The sequence below is a fragment of the Eumetopias jubatus genome, unplaced genomic scaffold (genome assembly GCF_037043125.1).
Source record: "Eumetopias jubatus isolate StellerSeaLion01/CBP00866 unplaced genomic scaffold, mEumJub1_p1.0 scaffold_2, whole genome shotgun sequence".
NCBI lineage: Eukaryota > Metazoa > Chordata > Mammalia > Carnivora > Otariidae > Eumetopias > Eumetopias jubatus.
The window spans coordinates 139,477,999-139,500,123 of record NW_028274808.1 but is presented as its reverse complement, the minus strand read 5'-3'; the positions used below and the strand labels follow the sequence as shown (position 1 = coordinate 139,500,123).

Sequence of the window (22,125 nt, the reverse complement as noted above, 5' to 3'; positions counted from 1 at the left end):
AAGACATTTCTTACAACACATTTTAGAAGTCATTTAAGACATTTCAGGACCATTTTATAACATACACAGATTTATTGATCTATCATGTACTGGTACTCTTTTTTTTCCTTTTCCTCCCCAAAACCTTTGAAACCCATTGAAAACTTTGTTTTCTCTCTTCATTTAGTTGATTTTTTTAGGGATAACTTACAACTGTTTTTGAAATTCTCTTCAGTCTCAAGAAGTGGGAAATTTCCCATGTTGTAGTTACTGAAAATAATTTATGATGGTCTCTGCAGTCTGTTTCAAACAGAAGTGTTAGAGAACTGTGTTAAATTATGACAGTGATGTGAAAAATCCATGTCAATAATTTTGGTGACAGCATTCGTATTTGAATGTCTGGGCATATAATATCTACATATGCAAATATATAACTTTTTTTGTTTAATACTCTAAAGTGGATCCCAAAGTGGTATTAAGCATTATAAGAAACTATCTATGGTATTGGCCCACTTTGTCTTACTGTTATCTAATACCCCAAACACAGGAGTATCATTGATTCTGGTTTCTGAGTTTCTACCTTGGAAACATTTTATATACATAATTCTCAGTTAATAAGAAATTCATGATATTTGCATTCCTGTGGAAATAGTCTTATAAATGATGGCTAGCTTCCAAGGGCTGATGCAAGGGCTAATGTAAGTGATGCTTTAGGATTCTGAACTGCAAACAGAAGGAACCCATCACAAATTAGTTTACCAAAAGGGAATTTTATTGGTTGAAAGACAGAAACTTGGTGTACTGAATTCAGCTCTACCTGAAGGCAATTAGATTATTTTGTTTATAGTGTATTATATGTTATATTAGCATTTTTGTAATGCCTACACAAAATGCCATCCCATGTAATGTTATTTGCCTAGTCATTTACATTTTGATAGAAATACAAGTTTCCATATCTTCACTAATTTCCTTATGGTAGAATTTTATAAATAAAATCATGAGGCAAAGAATATGTATATTTTAAGGCTCCTGATATATGATTATGGTAGTAACATTTTACTAATCTCCACATCCACCAAGAGCATATAAAAAGATCATAAGAGATTATTGATTTTAGAACATTCTTGCTAACAAATATAATGATGCTTTAGTATTAATGATTTTTTTTGTGTGGGGATTTTTTTTTTTGATATAGGAACACAACTGTTTTTACTGTGGCTATAAATAATGATAAAAGATAAAAACTCAGGTATAAATAAGGATATGTAAGATATCTCTCTTGCTTTGATCTCTTCTCTGGACTTTACACTTGGAAATCTAATCGTCACTTCCATATCTACAATTGAATGTCCAGTAGGCATCTCTGACTTAATGTGTCCAAACTGTGCTCTTGATATTCTGCCTCAAACTTTCCCTGTTTGTCAAGAACTATTCAGAGTTTGAGATTTTACCCGACTTGTAATCTGACAGGTTGGCCTGCCATAGTTACGTGGCTGCTGTCAGAAGACACGAGACAAAGGATTTTGTTACAGTAGTAGCTGTAGCCAGAGTATCAGCATCTGCTCCAGTTCCCAGAGCCTCAGTTCCCATAGGGCTATGTATAAGGGTCCAGGTGAGGCCTGTGCATACAGTGGATTGCATTATAGGAGAGGAACCCTGAGTGTAGGGAACTCTGGAATCTTTTATAATGTGTATTAAGTCTGCCCCAGAGAAGATGGGGGGTGGGGACATCATTATCTTTATTATGCTATGCTAGTAAACTAAACTGCCCAGAGGGATATACAGGCTGTATCTTCTAAAGCTGTTACCATGCAATCTTGAACAGATAGTCCAAAACAAAGGTAGTTAGTACCTCTGCTTACAAGATTAGTAGAAATGAGACACCCATGTTGAATTGTTTTCCAGTACAGTCTTCTCCATCTCAGTTAATGGTGATTTCATCCTTCTAGTTTCCTCAGTCCAGAAATCTTGAAGACATTTTTAATTCCTCTTTTTCTCTTCTATCTCACATCTAGTTTGTCAAGAAATCTTGTCCACTCTACCTTCAAAATATATCGAGAATTTTTTCATTTCTCACTATTCCCACTGCTTTTTTTAATACTGCTATCATTTTTCAACAGAATTATTGTGGTAGCCTACTACCTGGCTTTCCTACTTTTAATCTTGCCTTCAACTCTAATCCCCAAACAGTAGCCAGAGTGGTCATGTTAAAACATGAGTTCAGTCATGTCACTCATCTACTTGGAATTCTCCAGTGGCTTCTCATTTTACTTGGAGTGAAAGCCAACATCTTTACTCTCATCCATTCATAAGACCCTGCATGGTCTGGCTCCCTTTTATCTCTTTGAATTCTTTGTTTGTTATCTCTTCTTTGTTGGTTTAGCTTTAGGCTTTCTGGTCCCTTTGCTGTTCTCCAAACATCAGCCAAGGTTCCCCGTATTTGGGCCTTTGCACATCCTATTTTCTCTTCCTGGAAGGCACTTGTCCCGATATCCATATGGCTCATTCCCTCACTTTCCATCTTTACTCAAAAATCACCCCAGTCCATCCCCATGCATCTAGATTAAACATTTCAACTTCACCCCTCCCGCCAACCCAATTTTCAGTCTGCTATCCATCTCCACTTAATTTTCTTCTTCTCAGGATGTATCACTGTCTCCTAGATAGTGTATATTTTATTTGTTTATTTTGTTTCAGTCACTCTAAGATGTACGCTCACAATGGGCAAGAGGGTGTCTCTGAATTTTTTATAGTTTTGTTTCTAGCACCTAGTTTAGTGCTTGGCACCTTGTGAGCAGTTAATATATATTGTTGAAAGAATGAATGAAAGATGTACATGGTATAGAAGTGAAATCCCAGAATTTATGTTTTCAGAATTTATGTTGTGTATTAGAAGTATAGTGAACAACAAAGGAAAATGATGAGTCAGATTAATTGCTTTTTATTCACGGAAGATCAGTGTAGTAATTCTAGCTTATCAGTTAGAATTACTTTCAGTAGAACCATTTTATTAATGTTAAGTCATTCACTTCAATATGTGAGTGCCAGGCAAGGTGGCCCTCAAACATTGATGACACTGTGATAAAAAAGGTGTGCACAGTCTCTGTTCTTACGGAATTTACATCCAGTTGAGGAGAGAGGCATTGGATGAGAATAACAAGTGTAAATACTGTGGCTGGTAAGTTTTTAGAAGTTCCTGTTGTAGGGGTTGTAAACTCAGATGCCTGCACAGGCCAGGCAGGTAATGTAAGAGTGAAGTGGGCCAGTGAATGCACTGAAATGGTGGAGAGTAGAGAGAGTTCAGACACACTATAGAGCACATGCCCTGTGTAAAGGGTGCACCAACTGACAGCTTCATCTGATTGATGTCATATAGGAATGAGGAGGACCCACTGTTTCCTTATTTCCAAGTTTTTCAAGAGAAACTGAAAATGTAGGTTGTCATCTGAAATATCACAGTATTCTAAGGCACTGAGCAGTCCAATCAAACATGATTTTGACCTAAGGCCTCTTTTTTATAAGGAATACTGCCTATTAAGTAAGGTTCTATCAAGAAGAAAACTCCAGGAGTGGGGAAGGCTGTTTTCTCTGGAGTATCCATTTTTCTTTTGTTTCTCCTCAGTTTTAATGTTTTTCCTAGGTCCTCTCATTTGTAATTATATAGCTAGACTTTTCCTCTGACATAACTAATAAGGACAGATGTGAATGTAAAAATCATTAGAAGGTGAGATTTATGGGGGGAAGAGACTTGTGACTCCATCTTTTCAGCTTTGTGTAATTGGACCTAACTGCTTACCTTCTTTCTAAGTGTTTAGTTTATTCCTCATCTATACAGTGGGAATATCAGTTAAACTGCCTCATGATGTTATGAGTGGTAAATAAGATAATGTACTTGGAAGTTCTCTGGATATTGTTAGGGCTATATGAATGCTGTGGTCTTGCCTTTTCTTCTCTAAAACTCCTCCTGTTCCCTGCCAATCAAACGTACCTGACTCATTCTTTCATTGCCTTGTACTAGATAGCACTTACTGATATGATAACTTTGGCAAGAATTTAAGTTAGTAATCCTCTTTAGGAGTATTTTCACTTTTAAAAGAAACTTCTGAAGTCATTGCTTAACTTAAAATAATGAAACTCATGTATCACAGGCCAGTGGGCATTGGGTAGGAGGATCATTCTTCTGGCTCAAATCCCACAGCAAAATAAGTGCCTGTTCACTTATCTTGAAGACAGTTTTCAAATGACATTGTTTTCTTTGGCAAAGGTTGAAACCAGAAGTTGCTGACAGCTTGGTATTTCCTCTCTCTTGTTGATTTGCATGATGTATGATGATACACACAATACAGAAAGACCACATGTAATTTTATCCTTCCATCTTCTTCCATTCCCTAGGAAAACAAACTTGATAGGAGTAAACACTACTAAAGCCCAGTCTTTCATAAACATGAAGTGCTTATGTATGTCAAGATGTTGGAGCTGTAGGTATCTAGGATACCATAAACATTTTCTGTGGCAAGAGACTTATGGTGCCTTTGGGGAAGTTGTGAGTCTGTATAATAAGAGACCTGGCCTGGAGCTCCCACCTGCCCTCCCACTACCACCACCACCACCACCACCACCACCACCACCACCACAACTCGCTCGGCCTAAATCTCTCCCATGTGCAAGCGCTGCCTCTCCGAGACCCACTTTTTTTTTTTGGAGGTATAAGTGAATTTTTATTGGGAAGGGAAGTTGTCAACTTAGCAGCAAATGAAGAATGAATAAGGAAACTTCCTGTTGTCACAGATATACAAGACCTCCATCATATATGATACAGGAGGCATTTCAGTTTGTGACCCCCAGTGCAGAAATGCCAGTCTTGTAAAATAATAATTCTCAGTGGTGGTGGTGCGGTTTTTGGATGGCAAGAGAGAGGAATTACTTGCAGGAAAAGCATCCTGTGTTTCTTGTTCCTTTTCTTCCAGCTTTGTCATGAAAAATTTAAAATAATAAAAACTTGAAGGAATAGTATAATGAATAACCATATGCTCATCATCTAGATTCAACCACTAATAACATTTTACAATATTTTCTTTATACATTTCTGAAAGCACATGGATAATTTTGGATAATGACTATGTTATTAGAAGAATTATTGTTCATTTTCTTAGGTGGGACAGAGGTACTATGGTTATGGAGGATAATGTATACATTTTAAGAATGTATATGTGTTTAAATACCCATTAAGTACTAATAAGTAAAATGATACTCTACCTATTACTTACTTCAAACAGTTCACCACAAACAAAAATGTTTTATGGTTTCTTTCACCAACAAAAATGTTTTATGGTTTCTTTAAAAACTAGAATTTAATCAAGGATTACATAATGCATTTGATTGTAATGTCTTTTAAAATCTAGAATAGGGGTGCCTGGGTGGCTCAGTTGGTTAAGTGTCTGCCTTCAGTTCGGGTCATGGTCGGGTCATGGTCTGGCTGGCTCCCTGCTCAGCAGGGAGTCTGCTTCTCCCTCCCCCTCTACCGCTCCCTCTACTTGTGTGCTCTCTCTCTCTCTTCTCAAATAAATAAATAAAACTTTAAAAAAATATAAAATCTAGAATAACCCTATCCCCCTCATTTGTATACCTGTGGAGCACTGTATAAGACAACTAGACAGAGTCGATATCTTGGACTTCGTCTGTTTGTTTCTCTGTGTTACTATTTTCCTTACTCTTCTAGCCTCTTTGATGTAGGCTGGAATTCAGCCTTGAGACTTATTTAGGTGAAAGGTTTTTAACAAAAGTACTTTGTAGGTAATCAGGAAGCACATAATGTCTCTATTAAGGCAGTATTAATGACTCCCAGATTTCTCCCTTAAAATAAAGGAATTTTTTCCTTGTGATAATTTGGCATCATGGGAATATCCTATTTCTCATCAAACTTCATCTTGAATTTTGGCATACATTGCTGATCCTTAACTGAATCAATTTCTTAATATTATGTTTCTTAACTTTGTTACCTTTCCCTCCCAACTCCATTGACAGTCTCTTACCATTTTTTGGGAATGAGTAGTGTCTTTCAGTGTGTTGGGCAAGAAAGTAGATTGAGAACCATGGTTATACAAAACATTTAATGGTAATTCTGTATTTATATAACTTCTACCAAGTTGGATTTTCAGTTCTCTGGAAAGAAAGTGCTGATTAGGAGCTAAGAAACATTCACTGAATGTAAGTTATGCCTGATGAAATTAATTTCTTATAGTGACTAGGAAACTTCCTTTACTTGTCAGGTTTTGTCAGAGTGTATCTTAGTTTTAATGAGGCATTTAAAAAATACCTCATTTTTTTTTTCATTTCAGAGGAGTTTGGTTACTTCAAAAGTGATTGAACCATTATATTATGAACACATTTTGATTATTTACTTTGCATTTATTATTGTGTGAAATCTTCATCAATTTGCTTAATACCTAATGGAAGAGGCAGATTGATGAACAAAAGATCACGTATGCTGTATGATATGGACCGGAAGCTGTGAGAGTTTTAAAGAAGTGCAGTGTAACTTGTAAGGATGTCTAATTGTATAAACAAATATTTACTAAGTACTTAATTTAGTATTGCATGTCTCCAAAATATCTGATGTTGACTTCCAGACCTTTTTGGACTATTGAAAATCCATTTTGAATTATGGTTAGATTTAAAAGTTTGATTGTTGCTTGATATGGCATACTTATCGTCTGGCTAAGTAGAAGATAAAATACATCCATAGCTACTACTTTTAGATAAGTAGTTGTATTACAACAATAGTTCTTTGACACTAAATGGGTGTCCAACAGTTCAATTTAATTTGCAGACCCACAAATTAAAGGGCTCAGTCCCAGATGATTGCCCCTATTTCAGATGCCTAGGGGCCCTCAGCACTTCTGATGACTGGCTTGACAGCAAATTTGGGGTTTCCCATGACTCCTCTTCAGGTTTGATAATTTGCTAGAATGACTCAGAATTTAAGGAAGTCCTATATACTCATGATTACCATTTTATTATAAAGGCTACAAATGAACAACCAAGCTGAACAGGTATATAAGGCAAGGTGTAAGGTATGGAAGGGTCTCTAGTGCAGGAGCTCTCCACATGAAGTCAGGGTATGCCACTCTCTGGATACTTGAGTATGTTCACCAACCAGGAAGTTCTATGAGCCTTTTTATTCGGAATTTTTATTGAGGCTGCTTTACATAGACACAATTGATTGAATCACTGACCATGTGATTGAACTCAGTCTTTTAAATCCTCTTTTCTCCCCAGAGGTTGGGAGGTGGAATGGAAGTAGAGGCAGGAGGCTGAAAAGTTCCAACCCTCTTAATCATGTAGTAGGTTTTTCTGGGGCCAGTCTCCAACCTAAGGCTAGCTAGGGGTCCCACCATTATGCACCTCATAAGCATAACACACTTCTGTCAGGGAGTACTATGGGTTTTTGAAGCTCTGTGCCAGGAACTCGGGACAAAGTCCACATATGTATCATATTTTTCATGTATGTAGAGTCAGTAATGCTTTTAATAAAATAATCAACTTGTAGGACGTTTCTACCCTAAAATGCATGGGGGAATGGTTCATTTAGACATTATTTTTAGTGACTCTAAAGGGTTGCTTTCCATTAGACTCAGATTTCAAGAAACCAAAACATAAAGGTGGTTTATTGTGTTTAGAAAAAAAGAGTTATTTTTAGCCTTCATTTAACTTATCTTAAATTTCCAAGTCTTTAAAATGAGTATTTTACAAAGCTAATTTTGGTTTTGAATTATGTATGACATTTTATTAATACCTGGATGTACAAAGGATTTGCGTCATGTTTATGCAGGTAAATGTTGTCTCTTTGATTCTTATCTGTGTTTATATTAGTTTATTAAGGCATGTGTTTATTTCCATTCTTTGTATTCTTGAAAATGTGTAGTGTAATCTAACCTTCATAAGATGGAGTAGTATTAATAGCACAATAGAAATCATAGTAGTAGTAACTGTGACAGCTACCACCTATGAAATAGGTGATACTAGGCACTTTACATACATAATCTCTTTCACTTTTCATAGTAGTCCTGTGAGATCTTACTATAATAGTTTGCCAAATGCATGAGGAAACTAGGGCTCAGAAGTTAATATGCCTTATGTTCATATAGTTAGTAATGGTGGAGTTAATATTTAATTCCAGGTCTGACTCCAAAAGCCTTGCTCCTGCTCCTCCCTTGCTATGATGGATTCCAAGAAAAAATTTAGTGGAGCATTTTGTCATCATTCATTGATTCATTCATCCAATAAATAATAATTTTGTGCCCATTAACTTAGACCAGGCATTTCTGTCTTCCCTTTATACCTAGCAGTGTTTATTACTTCAAAACCTCTAATCCCCTGTAGTGTCTGTTATTAATATAAAGGATCAAGTCCTGTTGTTTCATTTCTCTGGTTAGTCTTTTCTTTAAAATGATGAATTTGGAATACTTTGTCTTGCTCACTATATAATATCTAGGGGTTTTTTTGGGGGGGTCATCTGATAAGATGTGGATTATAGCTTATCTTGTGGGCATTTTTATTATTTATTGGCATTATTCTTAATATTATTTATACAGTTATCTTACAGTGATTGTCCTACTGTGATGACTTTGGAAATAGAAAACTATTGAAGCAAGTATAAAAGTTGTCAGATTAATTTCAGCTAGACAATGAAGTATTTGGTAAAATCCCATCAGTATATAATATGCTTATTTAAAAGCTGTATGAGCTTAATTGTACTTACACATTTCACTCAGTGCTTGTGAGATGGCCAGATAAGGAGATAGGGCTAAAGCCACCCCGAACTAAGGCAAATTTGCAACCATTTAAAAAAATTTGGGGGGGCACCTGGATGGCTCAGTCAGTTGGGTGTCTGCCTTCGGCTCGGGTCATGATACCAGGGTCCTGGGATCGAGCCCCATATTGGGCTCCCTGCTGAGCGGGAATCTGCTTCTCCCTCTCCCTCTGCTGCTCCCTCTGTGCTCTCTCTCTCAAATAAAATTAAAAATTTTTTTTGTATGTGTGGCATTTAGGATCTTTTCTTTATCCTGAACCTTCTGAAGTTTCTGGTTGATGAGACTTGATAATGGATCTTTTTTTTTGTTCATCATGCTTGGTATTTACTGGGTTAGTGCTTTTTTTTTTAATATTTAAATTTTAATTAAATTTTAATTTTTTAAAAATTCCAGTATAATTAACATACGTTGTTATATTAGTTTCAAGTGTACAATATAGTGATTCAGCAATTCTATACCTTACTCTGTGCTCATCATGATAAGTGTACTCTTTATCCCCATCACCTTTTTCACCCATCCCCACCCACTTCCCCTCTGGTAACCACCAGTTTGTTGCCTATATTGAGAGTCTGTTTGTCTCTTTTTTTTCTTTGTTTTTGTTTATTAAATTCCACATATGAGTGAAATGATGGTATTTGTCTTTCTTTGACTTATTCACTTAGCATTATACCCTCTAGATCCATCCATATGGTTGCAAATGGCAGGGTTTCATTCTTTTTTGTGACTAATATTCCATTGTGTATTATATATATATATATATTGGGTTAGCTTTTTACTTATGGAAACCATGCACTTCGAGTTTGGGATGTATATGTGTATTATATATTTGATAATACTCTTCTTTATTTTCTTTTTCTGGAACTTCTGTTATTGTGATATTAGATCTGTTGGACTGGTCCTTTTATGTTCCTGTCTTTCCTTTTTATTTCTTTTGTCTGGAAAATTTCTGGAAATTTTCCTTAATTTTATCTTGTAGCTTCTCTGTTGAAGTTTTCCCCTTTTGATCTCGTAGTTTTAATTTGCAAAAGTCATTCTTCATTCTCTGAATATCCCTTTTATAGGACCCTCCTCTTATTTCATGACTACAGTATTTTCTTTCCACTCTGAAAATATTTATAGGTTGATTGGATGATTTCTTTAGCTCCTAGCATCTCTTCAGAGTTGCTTTTTTCCTGTTTGTTTTCATCTCTTCATGTTGGAGGCTTTCTGTGAGTGTCTGGTGAACGTTTGATGTCTGGTTTTTGTTTTTGTTTTTTGTCTTTTTTTTTTTTTTAAAGAGTGAGACTCTAAAGTGATGATTGGAAGGGCTTTGTGCAAATTATAAGGGTTTCTTGATTCAGGCTTCACTTCAGTGTGATGAGTCAGAAAGCCACTTTGTTTTCATTCTGTGACTCCCAAATTTCAGTATCTGTATTTTTTTTTTTTTAATCCAGTTTCCAAGAAGAGAACTTCTTTGTTGTGATTAGGATGCACTCTGTTTGTCTGGTTCTTGTAGCTGAACAGTGGTCTTGGATTGAGGTGGAGATTCTCTTTTCAGTGTGTAGACTTATTTAATTCTCCTGTTTTTAGGACTACACCTTTCCTTCCCCTTCTGTCCCCATGCCTACAAATAGTGTCTGGTGTCCCAGATTACTGCTGGTTTAACTCACCCTGCCTGGGGGTTGGTGTTGGCTTGACTATGAGGAATGGGGTAGGGAATCTAGAGGTCTGATGCTTTTATGAAGACTTTAAGCCAGTCTTCCTATTTTCTCATTGCTCTCCCTGCATTCAAAGGGCCCCCATAATTCTTTAGTTTTTCAGGTTTATGCCATTAGACTAGGCTTGCTTCTTGCTCATCCTTCTGCCTTCCCTTTCCTAATCAGATGCTTGGCGTGGTTTTTCTCTGTTCTGTTTAATCCTGTACCATGTATCCCTAAGTTTTTCATCTTCCAAAATTTTGTTGGTGTGTCTTGTCTCTTTCATTCTCTTGGACCTTACGGATTTATGCCTTTAAAAATCCTTTTATTTTTGTTATGGAGGAGTACAGTCATAGATGCTTCTGTTGAGACCATGATATATTAATTGGAAATCTCTTGACTTTGTGTGACTTCCTTTTGTATACTGCTTTTACTGTATAGCAGTGGAAAGTACTTTCTCTATTTTTAAGTTGATGAGTTCTTTTCTCATTCATTTAAAAGAAGTATTCTACATTATTTCTCTAAAAATTTCCAATAAAACACACACCCCGTATAACAGCCAATACTACAATGGCATATAAAGAAAAAATTAGGGGCGCCTGGGTGGCTCAGTCAATTGAATGTCTGCCTTGGGCTCAGGTCATGATCCCAGGGTCCTGGGATTGAGCCCCGCATTGGGCTCCCTACTTGGCAGGGATCCTGCTTCCTCTCTCTCTGCTTCTCCCCCTGCTTGTGCTCTCTTACTCTCTCTCTGTCAAATAAATAAAATCTTTAAAAAAAAGAAAAAAAAATTAAGTTCCTCTTCCCCCAATTCTGTGATTCTGAGTCAAGCTTTGGTGTGTGTCCTGGCATGCTGTTTTTTACGTTCATAAAATTATTAAACGTGTGTTTTTGAATTTGCAAAATAGGCCATCATATACCAAATGGAATAAGTGGATAGACCAAATAGATACAACTTTTGTATGTTAGGAGAGTTCTATAATGCTCTCCTGTGGTTGAAAGAAAAAGATAACTCTTTAGAAAAAGGGACCAGTGATAGGAAGGCAAGTCACAGAAGAGGGGATATAAGTGGCCAGCAAAAAGAGGTAAAGATGCTCAAATTCACTGGTAATGAGAGGAATGCAAGATAGAAATAACAGCGCCTTGAGTCTTTCCTTACCAAATTGGCAAAGTTTTAAGTGCCCTGGTGAACATGTGAGAAAACTGGCTCTTAGGTTGCTGGTGGAATTTGCCACAGCCTTTTTGGGTCTAGCCTGGCAGTATTGAATCTGAAACGTATTTTTCCTTTGGTGGACTTACATTGGAAGTCTGTGCCACAGGAACGAAAGCACCAGTCTTTAAGAATGATCGTACAAGGGTGTTTAATGCAACCTTCATTGTCCGTAATGGCAAGAGACAGATAAATAAAACACCAGACTAACCTGAATGACCATCATTTTGGAGATGATCAAATTATGGTATTTACATGGTATAGCATAGTATGCAACTATTAAAAATGATGAGTTAAGCCATGTGTTATTGTAGTCCCTGGAGATGATTCTATTTTCATCAAAAAAAAAAAAAAAAAAAGGTGTGGAAGGAGGAAGGCTAAACCTTGTATATGGGTATCTAAGTTTTATTTTTTATTTTATTTTTTTAAAGATTTATTTATTTGAGAGAGAAAGGGAGCGTGCATATGTGTGGTTTTGGAGGGAGAAAGAGAGGGTCAAGCCGACTGCACTGAGTGCGGAACCCTGTGGGACTCGATCTCACAACCCTGAGATCAGGACCTGAGCTGAAACCAAGAGTTGGACGTTTATCCAACTGTGCCACCCAGGCACCCTGGTATCTATGTTTTAAACCAGACACTTGTATAAGTATTATCTGATAAAACCTGTGTAAAAATTACCTTAAAAACAAACTTTATCAGTATAAGGTAATTGGAGGATTTCCTGTGTGGCTGACACTTGAGATTAAATGGACAATTGTTCATTATGATTTATACTGATTACAATATAAAACTAATATCTTAATCCAGGTCCTTTATTTTTTTAAAAGATTTTATTTATTTAAGAGAGAGATAGCGAGAGAAAGCACAAGTGGGGACGAGAGGGAGAAGCAGGCTCCCTGTCAGCAGGGAGCCCCGTGTGGGGCTCGATTCCAAGACCCTGAGATCATGACCTGAGCTGAAGACAGACTCTTAACCGACTGAGCCACCAGGCATCCTGAGGTCCTTGCTTTCTTATCCACTTAACCCAGTGGACTACTTAGTGGTGTGTTCTCAGGATTATTTTGTTACTGATGAATTTCTACTCCTTGGGGTACTTCTAGTTGGTAAATTAACATCTGTACCAGAGGAAGTGCAGGGAAGATAAAGAAAGAAACTGGTTCTGTCATTCATGTTTTCCTTTTTTCATGTTATCTTTCTGAACACATTTGAGGAGAGTTACAAATATATGCACCATCAGTAAATTAAAAGTTAGACAAATAAGAGCATGAAAAAATAATGACTTTTAATAGGAGGAATGGTTAATCAGGAAAAAAGTTAGTGTGTAGAAATACACAATTACCAAAGACACCTGGCACCTCTAGAGCAGTGCTTTCCAAGGTGGTATTCAGTCAGGTGCAAGCTACATTGTCATTATTTTAATACTGTTAACTGAAACAAATTTAGGTTGGCTTCAAGCCACTCCTTCATTTAAATATGGTTCCTTTTTGTGTTGAGTTGGGGACAAAAGAGGTGATATTTAAATTCGGGAACCTGTGCAGTGGATGCACATGTGAACCACATGTCTTACCCTGGAAACAAACGGGGCGAGGCTGATAATCATTGTTTTTCAGAATATATGCCCACAAATGGGAAGGAATGCCTATATTATATGATTTATAGATTATAAAAGATAACCAGTAATTTTTTTTCTCATGTTAAGTTGCATAAATACACATTTATTTCCCATTTTACTCTGTCAGACCAATATGTCATTAGTTCTTTTATTTTCTTGGGATTTGGGGCACATTTGGAATGCTTTATAATACCCTCATAGCCCCATATTTGGAATTATAAATATAGCTTTAATTAACAACTGTGCGTTTGCTTGGACTTGAACAATATATTGAATTGGACATAGAAATATATAATAAGGGGAATTTGTGGTTAACTGCCAGTAATCTTGTGATAAATGTATGCGGTGAGTTGAGAATTGAAGTACATGATAATGTTGTCAAAATGAGATAAAAATTCTGAGGGAGTGATGAATGTTGAGCATGAATTGGATTGGTCATGAAAGACTTCTCTGAGGAAAAATATGTGTTGAAGAATTTGGTAGATATGGATTGGTGGCAAGCAGATGATACTCCTCTCTTGGATTACTATAATGTCTTCACTAATTACCACTAAATGCATTCTTCAAACAAATAATATTAGCTAATTAATTATTAGAAATTGCTGGAAAATATATTATTTGGAGAAATACAAATAAATTATTCCCTTTCATTCTCAAAGCAGGCCCTATTAATGACCATTATTTACCTTGTTTAGGTATAAATCACAGTTGATGAACACATTATCTCTCAATTTAGAAAACCTAACATCTGACGGGATTTAGGTCTAATTTTGGATTAGTGAAATTAGCAAATTTAAACTTTTAGGACTAGGGGTTTTATGAAGGAAACTTAAAATTTTTTCCCTAGTTTCCCTAATTCATAGGCATAAAGTTACTTTGTTTTGTGGGTGGTTGAGAATGGATATATAGGATCCATGACTCCTCTGGGAACTTTATCTCTGATTCAGTGGATACTTAGCTAGGGTGTACATCAGAACCAACTGGGAGACTTCTCCCCATTCCCCCAGTTAATAACCAGTTTACATTATTATATATTTATAAGAACATATACACAAGTAGAATTATATAAAGTGTAGGGGGATACACACGCACACGCGCGTGCGACCTGACTGAGGCTTTCTGATTCAGACTTGGGTCAGAACTTGGAAAACCATTCAAGATAAATGCATTCTCTCTCTCTCTCTCTCTCTCTCTGTTACCAGCCAACAGGCAATTCTGATACATAGCTGTGTTTGGGAAGCATTGTTCTAGGGGAATCTCTAGAAAAATATCTCAAAATGAATGCTGTTAAATAATTTATCTTGACCAATACTCATACTACCTCCATATCTAGACCTAACTTTAGCATTTTCTTTAAATTTTTTTAGATCAAATGAAATTTGAGTAGTTGAAGTAGTACTTTATTAGTGCTACTAATTTCTTAATGTTTACATATGAAACTAATGCTAAGTGAACTTCTTTTAAAAAAATTCCCTGCATTGTTAGAGCTTTTACTTCAAGTGACTTTCCCAAATATCATCTTTTTCTTTCCTGGTAACCACCTTGTGAGTTGGGTGATTTGATTTCCCCTACATTGTATATGTGGAAATCCAAATCTACAAGGTGGGAGTTTTACAGTTTCTTGGAATTGCAGTTGTGGGATATGAAGACCCTGGATTGAATCCATACTGATTCTGGAGTGTCTTAGGAACTCTTTTCCCACCTGTCATTTATCCCCAATAGTTTACTTTTCCTTTGACTGTTTCGCATTGAATCAGAATGCAGATGCCTTATCATTGCTTAGGATGCTGCTTTATAAGGGCTATCAAACTGATAAAAGTGACACACAATTTTTTGTTTTAAACTACATTAAGCAATGTAATATCCTTTGCCAGGATGAGCTTTAAAGACTTCAGGTGGAAGTCTTTGTTTAGATGTGGCAGAAGTAATTGTTCTTGAGAATACCTAGCAATGTGTTTTGGATTTGCTTTCTCAAATACAGTTAACAGACTGTCCAAATAACCGTGGCATAAATAATGAGGACATTTATATCATGTAAGACTTCTGGAAGGAGGGGGCGCCTGGGTGACTCAGTCGATTAAGTGTCTGCCTTCGGCTCAGGTCATGATCTCAGGGGTCCTGGGATCGAGCTCCGCATCAGGCTCCCTGCTCAGCAGGGAGTCTGCTTCTCCCCTCTCCCTCTGCCTCTTCCCTCTGCTGCTCTCTCTCTCTCTCTCTCTGTCAAATAAATAAAATCTTAAAAAAAAAAAAAAAAAACACTTCTGGAAGGAGGTGGTTCCAGAGTTGTCTAATTCAGTAGCCTAACTATGTCAGTGTTCTGGGTCTTTTTTGCTCTGACTCTTTTGGTCCATTGTGGTCCTATCTGGTCCATCATGGCCACAGATAGCGCAGTAGGTCTAAACATCATATTCATATATAACAAAATCCAAAAGCCAACAGAAGAGCATGGCATTCTTCACAAGTCTCTCTCTTTTTTTCTGGGTGAACAGTCTTTCCCCACAGTACCCAGCCAATTTTCCCTTATGTCCCATAGCAAAATTGGTTACATATCCCGTCCTAAATCAGATACTGACAAGAGGAAATGAGATTCATTATCACCGTATAACAGTGTTGGTTCATCCCCTGGAACTGGAGGGGCACTGACCCATCTGATCCTGTTGATATCTCAGATAACATCAGTGTTTTGTTATCACAGAAAGGGGGAGGCTCATGGGGAGACAATCACTATAGTAGTGCAGTTATGTAGTGACATTTTCTACATGTTCTGTACGAGGCAAAATGAAATTTTAGTATTTTAACCTTTAAAAGAAAAGCATATTTATTTGAGAAGCATGTTATTTTCTCTGTGTACTTTGTGATTGTCATAGGAAGCCAGTGTTTTGGCTTTTAATCTAATAAAATAGTTGCTTGCTATTATTTTTGTCTCGAGATTAAGCTCCTCAGTGATACTACATCATTTTGATAGTTTCTGATTCTTTGTAATTAATCGGTGCTTGTTCTTTTAGGTGGATTCTCCACGGTTTTCCTGGTGCGGACACATGGTGGAATCCGCCATGCATTGAAACGAATGTATGTCAATAACATGCCAGACCTCAACATTTGTAAAAGGGAAATTACAATTATGGTAAGTGAAAGAGTAATTCCATTTGAAAAATTTGGTGTATTTTCTTTTGGTTTTGCACTATAACATTAACCAGCTTTTAGGCAAGCTGTTTATTGGCTTATGCATGTCTAGAAAACCTTTGAAGTGCATTCTTTATAGTCCTACTTAGGGCTAAATATAGTAAACTTGTCCTCCTTTATCCTCTCTTCCTTGTTGTAGTTGAAAGGGGCAAACTACTCTGCTTTTTGTTTTTCCCTCTTTTTAAAATACATTTTAATTATGGAATATTTTGAGAATAGAAAAATTAGAGAATTATGTAATAAATACCAGTTTATGCACTACCCAACTTAATTAAAATCTTACAGATATAGTTGAAGCCTTCTGTAGATTCCTTCCTAGCTGTATCCCTGTACTGTTCTCATTCAAAAAGAAACCATTGTCCTGAATTTGGTGTTTACGTTTCCCATGGTGTTTATTAATACATTCAGTGTAATGTGTTTGTCTTCAACAACAATTTGGTTTGCTTTTCATTTTTAAAATCATGCTGTAAAGTTTATTGTTGTTATTACTTTTTTTGGGGGGGGATGTACTCTCCAATATATGGAAGGATAACCTTCAATAAAGGAAAAATTCTTTTTAAATATTAGGAAAAGTAAAAAATATTTTAATAGGTTATTAAAGAAATTTCAGTAACTTGGTTAACTAAACAGTTAAAAAAAAGTACAAACTAAAAAGTTTCTTTTTTTCTAGGGTATCTTTTTCTCAGTGCTCTGGATGGCTGCTTCTTGTTTTTCTTCTCTTCCTTCTCCTTTATTCTTCCTTTTCTTCTTCTTCCTCTCCCTTTTCCTCCACCTCTTCTTTTTCTTCCTCCTCCTCTTCTTCTTCCTCTCCTTTCTCCCCTCACCTTTTCCCCGCTTCTACTTCTTTCTCCTCTTGTCTCCCTCCTCCCCTTCTTCCTCACCCTTTTCCTCCACATCTTCTTTCTCCTCCTCTTTTCCTGCCTCCCATTCTTCCACACTTCTTCCCCCAGTCTTCTTCTTCCTTTCTCTCTTCTTCCCTCCTCCCTCCACCTCTTCTTTCTCTTCCTCCTCCCCTTCTCTTTTGCTTCTGTTTTCTTCCTGCTGTCATCTACTGTTTATCAAGTGCTAGTATATATTTAAAATTTCTTTTTTAGTGAAGTGAAATTGCATAATGTAAAATCAGCTATTTTATGTATTTCGTTATTTATTTATTTATTAAAATCAGCTCTTTTAAAGCAAACAGTTTGGGCATTTAGTGCATTCATGATGTTGTGCAGCCACCACCTCTGTCTAGTTCTGAACCTTCTCATCACTCCAAAAGGAAATCCCCTGCCCAGTAAGCAGTTGCTCCCATTCCTACCTTGTTCTAGCCCCTGGAAACCACCCGTTGTGTTATGTCTCTGTGGATTTAGCTATTCTGGATATTTCATGTAAATGGAGTCATGCAATATGTGACCTTTTGTGTCTGGCTTCTTTCACTTAGCATGTTTCTGAGGTTCATCCACATGGTATGTGTGCATCTATCTATCTGTATCTATCTATCTATCTATCTATCTATCTATCTATCTATCTATCACAGTTTGTTTATTCATCTGTTGATGGACTTTTTTAAAAATCCACTGATGGACATTTGGGCTGTTCCTACTTTTTGGCCGTTGTGAATAGTGCTGCTATGAATATGTGTGTATATGTATTTGTTTTGAGTATTTGTTTTCAGTTTTTTTTGGGTTTATATTTAGGAGTGGAATTGCTGGGTTATAGTAATTCTGTGTTTAACTTTTTTAGAAACCACTAAACTGTTTTCTATAGCAGCTGAACCATTTTATGTTCACACCAGCAATGTATGGGAATTCCAGTTTTTCCACATCCATGTAAACACTTGTTAATATCATTCCTTCTTATTCAGTTGCTTAAAGATTTCTTATTTTATATCAACATCTTTATCAACACGTTTTGATCCCTTTTGTTCAGAGTTAGGTACATTTATACAACATGACTTAACTGATTGAAGAGATTTACCCCAAGATAATAGGGATTCTTAGACTAAGTTCTTAAACTTGAGTCTAGGTATGGTACTGTTGTACCATAATTCTTTCTTTCAATAGAAATTGTGTAATTTTGATATGTAAAATATAGTCATTATCAGTAGCAGCAACACTCAAATTCTGTGCTTTTGAACACAGAATTTAGGGAGATTAGCTCTTTAGAACAGTGGTCTTCCAAATTTTTTTGTTGCCCATCTACCATTATATTTATGTGTTTATGAATTATTCACATGTTCAGCTGCCAAATTACGGTTAAAATTGGGTTTATTATTAATGATAGTGGATGTAAATTTATTTTAAAAAGGATTGTTGATAATTGTTTTTTAATTTCCAGACTGACCTAATTAGATGATTATTTTTAACCTCATCACATGCTGATCATTATCTTGTACCAGGAACAAAAGTGTCAGATTTGCCATTTTTTTCTTATTTCTTTGTACTTGTATTATTAGTATTATCTTTAACCTATGGTTTCTTAATAGAAATTTTTTTAGCCACTTGTTCATTTTGTACGTTATTTAAAGTATATACATTCATAAATCCTCTTAACTAGGTACACATAAATTGCAGTATGTTGCAGGCAAAACAAACAAATGAGAGTATAATTGTTAGTTCATAAATATTAGAGGTTAATTTAAAAAAATTTTTTAGCTAAAAATAAATAAAAGTTAAAGTTCTGATACTGTATTCTTGAGTCCCAAAGGACTGTCTTGCACACTTTTGGATACTGTTGGTTTTGAGTGAACTATTTCTTTCTTCCTGATTGAATTTAAAAATTAGTGTTCATCCACATGTAAGTACACTTTTCAGTGAAACTGTAGAAACCTTTTCGAAATATGTCAGATTCCACACTTATGCTTAATTTACTTTTTGAAATTCTTTAAATATATTAATTTAGACTTTAAAACATTGCTAATAGAGCTTTAAAATATATGTTTTTCAATTACTATTATTTTTCAGAAAGAGCTGTCTGGTCACAAAAATATTGTGAGTTATTTGGACTGTGCTGTTAATTCAATTAGTGATAATGTATGGGAAGTGCTTATCTTAATGGAATATTGTCGAGGTAAGTATTTTTCTGTATTTGTTTTATACTGAAAAAAAATTGCCCTTAAAATGGTTTCCTAGGTGTCTTGGTTTCTCCTAGGGCAGCTGTCACCTGATTCTAGACACTTATTGTAATCTCAGCTTTAATTATCTAATTAAGGAACACTGTAAAGAATACTTAAAATCTAGTCATCCTTGCTGTAGTGATGATAGGAGCATATAAATGACAATTAGAAAAGTGCTGTTGGTTTAAAAAACAAGAAATCCAAGCAGGTGAAGAGCAGTTACACATCATCCTCCCTATGTTTCTTTTATAGTCCAACAAAGAAGAGCATAATTTATCAATATTAGTGTTATAAGACTTTTTCCAGCACTCTACCATGTTAATATTCAGTATTATTAAATGTATTAAATTTAGATGCATTTTGATCTGTAATATTTATAAACTTACGTAGTCTTTTGGGGTTCTTTTATAAATATCAAAAGGTTAAAAACTATATTTTATTTGGATCTCTTATGGTATTTCAAAGAAATTTACTGGTATAGTATGCCTTAATAATAATAATTTTAAAACTTTTTAATTTAATGTGTTTGAAGGGGGCAATTAAGTCATTTCCTGCAAACTTGCTTTTTTTTTTTTAAATCAGACTGTATCTGGCAATTGGGGCTGTGAGGAATCTTGGTTTATATTTAGATTCTCTTAAGACAGTTACGATTTTTAATTACGATATTAGGAACACTTGTCATTTCCTGAATGATGGAGGAGGAGGAAGATGGTGGTGGTGTTGGAGAAAATATAGTTTCATTTACTCTAGTTTTGTAAGGAGGGAAGGACAGGGGAAAATGAAGTGAACCGGTATTATAATATCTATTATGATATACTTGTAAGTTATTTCCATATATAACATAAGAAAATTGGATGTTTTCCTTGTTGTTTTCTCTTATTTATATTTCATACTGTAAAACATTGTGATCTCTTTAAGGAGAAGATATTGACGTTCTTTACTCCACTTTCCTGAGTTCTAGCATTTGTGGTGCTCTTAGCTGGATAGAGTAGCCCTTGGTTACTTGTAGATAGCCCTTGGCTATTTTTTTAAAGATAATTGAATCTGGCATAATCATAGCCTTGGATGAGTTTAATTAATAGTCATCCAGAAGACATTTTAAAAAGGGAACCAAATGAATTTCAGTTTTTAGGGGACAAATTTTATTTTTTAATTTTAATTTTTTAAAGATTTTTTTATTTATTTGAGAGAGAGAGTCATGAGGAGATCATGACCCTGAGATCATGACCGAAGTCAAAATCAGGAGTTGTTTGCTCAATGAGCCACCCAGATGTTCCAGGGGACACATTTTAAAGTGACCTGAGCTATATTTTGAGGAAGGCATGCTTTTGCATTTTAAGAAATTAAAAAAATTTTTTTATCTGGTTTAATTAGCAAGCTGATTCACATGAAATTTTTATTTTTATCAAGGTAATTCATATATAAGTTTTAAAAAGTCAAAGAGTTCTGTTAAGCTGTGTCTAAATCGTTATCCTCTTGCCTCATCCCTCTCCTCCGAGGCATTCACTTTAAAAATCCTTGAGATATTTCTCCTCATACTTATTCCATATTTCTACACTTCATTAGGTAGAGGAGAGTCTAGTTTTAATGAGATCCTTGGGGTATGAAAAAGAGGGAACTTAGAAAATCGGGGGAAGTATGTGATTCTGGGCATGAGGAGGCTCTTGAATGAAAGTTTGCTAGTGCTAGCTCTGATTTTATGTTTTAGATAGTATCTCCAAGTAAAGATGGTATCTCCTTTTTTTTACTGTGAAGAGTAGTATATTCTTAGTTTTCAGATTAAATTAATAATTGGTGTTTAAATTATTTTGTCATTTAACTGTGATATGGAATAGTGTGTATCTTTCTTGTACTTTAAAATTTTTTTCCTGGAGTTAATAATTACTACATTTTTTATTCGCCTAATTTCCTTCTCCATATATATTAGTATTTTAGCCCCACATTCCCCAATGGAAGTGTAAATCTTTATGCAATATGCTTAAACATTTAAATACTTGTGTCAATTTTAGTTTTTCTCCATAGAAACATCCTTTCGGGAGACTTCAGTTCTGCTTAATTTTGAACAGCATTTAGCTGTCATTCTGGGAGTTCTCTTTGCCTTCCTATCTTGGACTCCCTACTGCTCATGCCTCCCTCCTTGTTTTTAACTACCTCCTTGGAATAGAGTACATTTTTCATTAGCTTTCTGATAATGAATTATGGAAGGAAACATTTTTGAAACCTTGCATATATAGAAGTATTTTTATTCTACATCCATATTTAATTGTTAATTTGGCTGACTAAAGTGTTGCAGGTTAGAAATAATTTTGATCTAGAATTTTGAAGGCATTATTCCATTTTTTTTCCCCTAGTGTTTGCTGCTATTGAGAAATCTGATGCATTATGATTCTTCGGGTTTTTTTTAGGTGACCTCTTTTTTTCCATGGACACTTAGAATCTGTATCTCTAGCATTCTAAAATCTCAGGTATATTGCCTTGGTTATGGGTCAATTTTGCTATCTTTATTTCTGGGCACTCAATTTTTTTCTCTCCTTCATTTTCCCTCTTTGTCTCTT

At 35.5% G+C, this 22,125-nt stretch overlaps 1 protein-coding gene across 3 annotated transcripts in view; it reads left to right on the top strand.

The window, feature by feature from the left end:
• The window catches only part of BMP2K (BMP2 inducible kinase), a 136,784-nt gene that overhangs the window by 43,116 nt on the left and 71,543 nt on the right, over positions 1-22,125 (top strand). For all 3 annotated transcript variants that reach the window (XM_028100760.2, XM_028100759.2, XM_088021141.1), the window contains exons 2-3: positions 16,296-16,414; positions 19,419-19,524. In XM_028100760.2, coding sequence (XP_027956561.2) covers positions 16,296-16,414; positions 19,419-19,524 — 225 coding nt within the window. The remainder of the gene's footprint in view (positions 1-16,295; positions 16,415-19,418; positions 19,525-22,125) is intronic.